Genomic DNA, 2,389 nt, shown 5'->3' with positions numbered 1-2,389 from the left:
ATATATATATATATATATATATATATTGCTCTATAGAAGCTCAGTGTGTATATGTATAAAATTTTTCATACAAAACTGTCTCCTTGTGTCTCCTTTTGTCTCCTTTCTCTGCTGCTGCAGCTGCCCCGCGTGTGGCCTGCTGATGCAGGTGACCCTGTAGTTGGTTATTTATTTGCTTTATTAGGAAAGGGCCGCCACCTGCTGCTGCTGCATGTTATGCTGCTGCCGCCGGGCTCACGCAAACAGAATATCTTCGGCTGCGAGATTGCTGGAGCTCCGCTTGTTTGTTAGTCTTCACACTCTGCTGCTGCTGCTGCTGCTGCTGCTGCTGCTGCTGCTCGTAGTGCTCTTGCTGCCACTGCTGCTGCTGCTGCCGCCTCCCCTTCTGCTTTCTGTGCTGATGCGGGGTGGCTGCTGCTGTTGTTTAGCTTGCTGCTGCTGCTGCTGCTTTGACTGATGCTGCTGCTGTTGCTGGTTTTTATAGCGCAGCAGCAGGAGCAGCTCAGTTTCAAGGTGACAGCAGCAGCAGCAGCAGCAGATATCTTGTTGCATGCGTTGGCTTGCTGAGCTGCATGCAGCGCTGCACAGACGCATGCACGTGCATGCATGCAGCTGTTGCTGCTGCTGCTGCTGCTGAGAGGCTGTGAGGGGCCCTCTTTCTTGCTGCTGATGCATTCACTGCTTCTCTTATCTCTATAAAGAAACCAGCGGGATACTGCTGCTGCTGCTGCTGCTGCTGCTGATGCTGCTGCTGCTGTGGATGCGGTGTGTTGTGCTGCAGCGCGCTACAATACAGAAGCTGTAAGCACTTTGGCCCGCATGTGTAGGCTGGCTGTGATGGCTGCAACAAAGGGGGCTTGCTCTGCTGCTTCTGCTGCTTCTGCTTCTGCTGCTGCTGCTGCTGCTGCTGCTGCTTCCTCCAAAGACAGGGTGGGTTCGCTTGAGGCCTCACTGGGGACAGCAGCAGCAGCAGCAGCAGCAGCAGCAGCCCCCTGTCTGGGGGCCCCTTTCTCAGCTGAGGATTTTGCTGACTCCCCGCAGGGCCACTCCCCGTTTGCTGCTGCTGGGCGCAGCCGCAGCAGCAGCAGCAGCAGCAGCAGCAGCAGCATAAGTAACAGCAGCAGCGACAGCGACTCATATGAAGATGATGATAAAAACTACACTGCGGGGAGGAGACAGCCAAGAAACACCTCTCACAGCCCCAGAGGCGGCTGCATGCGCGGCATCGAGACCCCAGCAGCAGCAGCAGCAGCAGCAGCAGCAGCAGCAGCAGCAGCAGCAGCAAGAGGACGAACAGCTCCTGGTGTGGGAGGACGTGTATTTCGGCGTCACACAGTATACGACCCCCCTGGTGCTGCAGCAGCTGGAGGTTCTGCTTCTGCTCCTTCATCATCATCAGCAGCAGCAGCAGCAGCAGCAGCAGCAGCAGCAGAGAGACACCTGTGGGCCTCAGACCTGCGGGTGGTTTGGTGCTTCCATGGGCCCCCAGCAGCTGTACATACAACAGCAACATCGACGAGCATCACCTCAGAGATAATCCGCGGCAACTCGCGCTGCTTGCCTTTTTCTAAGAGCCGCTCTCTGCTGCTGTCCCCGCAGCAGCAGCAGCAGCAGCAGCAGCAGCAGGGACAGCAGCAGCAGCAGGGACAGCAGCAGCAGCAGGGTCAAGGATCTATGGGTTCGGGTGCAGACAGCAGCAGCAAGGGAGAGGTAGAGGAGTGTCATTTGGTGCAGCGTCCTTTGCTGCAGTTGCTGCCTCCTGCATTGCTGCAGCAGCTGCAGCAAGCCAGCAGCAGCAGCAGCGGGGGAGCTGGGGGTTTTGTACTTGTAGACTTTCTGAACGATCTCAGCAGCAAATTCGGTCTCTCTCTAGCTGACCCGCATGCAGCTGATGGGGCTGAAGCTAGCTGCGGCTTCTCCCTCATCAGGCCTGACGGCTACCTCGCCCACTGCGGCAGAGTGGGCGACACCAAGGCAGAGCGCGGGCTGCTGGAGTACCTCGTCAGGTTCTAAGCAACATACACACCATGCATGCATGCATGCATGCATGCAGCCCCGGTCCTCCTGCTCCTGCTGTGGCTGCTGCTGCTGCTGGTGGCGGTGGTGGTGGTGGTGGTGGTGGTGGTGGTGCACCGGCAGGTCGATCTGCTGCTAGAGATGCAGCAGAGGCAGCAGCTTCAGCACCTGCTGCAGCGGGAACAGCAGCAACAGCTGCTGCTGCTGCAGCAGAAACAGCAGCAATCAATGCTGCAGCAGATGCAGCAGCACTCGCTGATGCTGCAGCACAGCTGGAAGCAGCTGCTGCTCCGCTTGGGCTGCAGCACGAAGAAACAGCAGCAGCAGCAGCAGGCAGCAGAGCTAAGAAGCCGCAGCAACAAGCAGCACCAGA

General features: G+C 57.7%; 1 protein-coding gene across 1 annotated transcript in view; it reads left to right on the top strand.

Moving 5' to 3' along the window:
- Positions 1 to 819: 819 nt before the first annotated feature.
- The window catches only part of EMH_0071100 (uncharacterized protein), a gene marked incomplete at both ends in the record, with an annotated part of 2,235 nt that continues 665 nt past the window's right edge, over positions 820 to 2,389 (top strand). The window contains 2 exons of the mRNA XM_013499056.1: positions 820 to 2,006; positions 2,054 to 2,389. Of these exons, the coding sequence (XP_013354510.1) occupies positions 820 to 2,006; positions 2,054 to 2,389 (1,523 nt within the window). The remainder of the gene's footprint in view (positions 2,007 to 2,053) is intronic.

Source organism: Eimeria mitis, genomic scaffold (genome assembly GCF_000499745.2).
Source record: "Eimeria mitis Houghton genomic scaffold, Emh_scaff3954, whole genome shotgun sequence".
NCBI lineage: Eukaryota > Apicomplexa > Conoidasida > Eucoccidiorida > Eimeriidae > Eimeria > Eimeria mitis.
The sequence above is the reverse complement of the archived record's forward strand: the minus strand, read 5'-3'. Positions and strand labels throughout refer to the sequence as shown.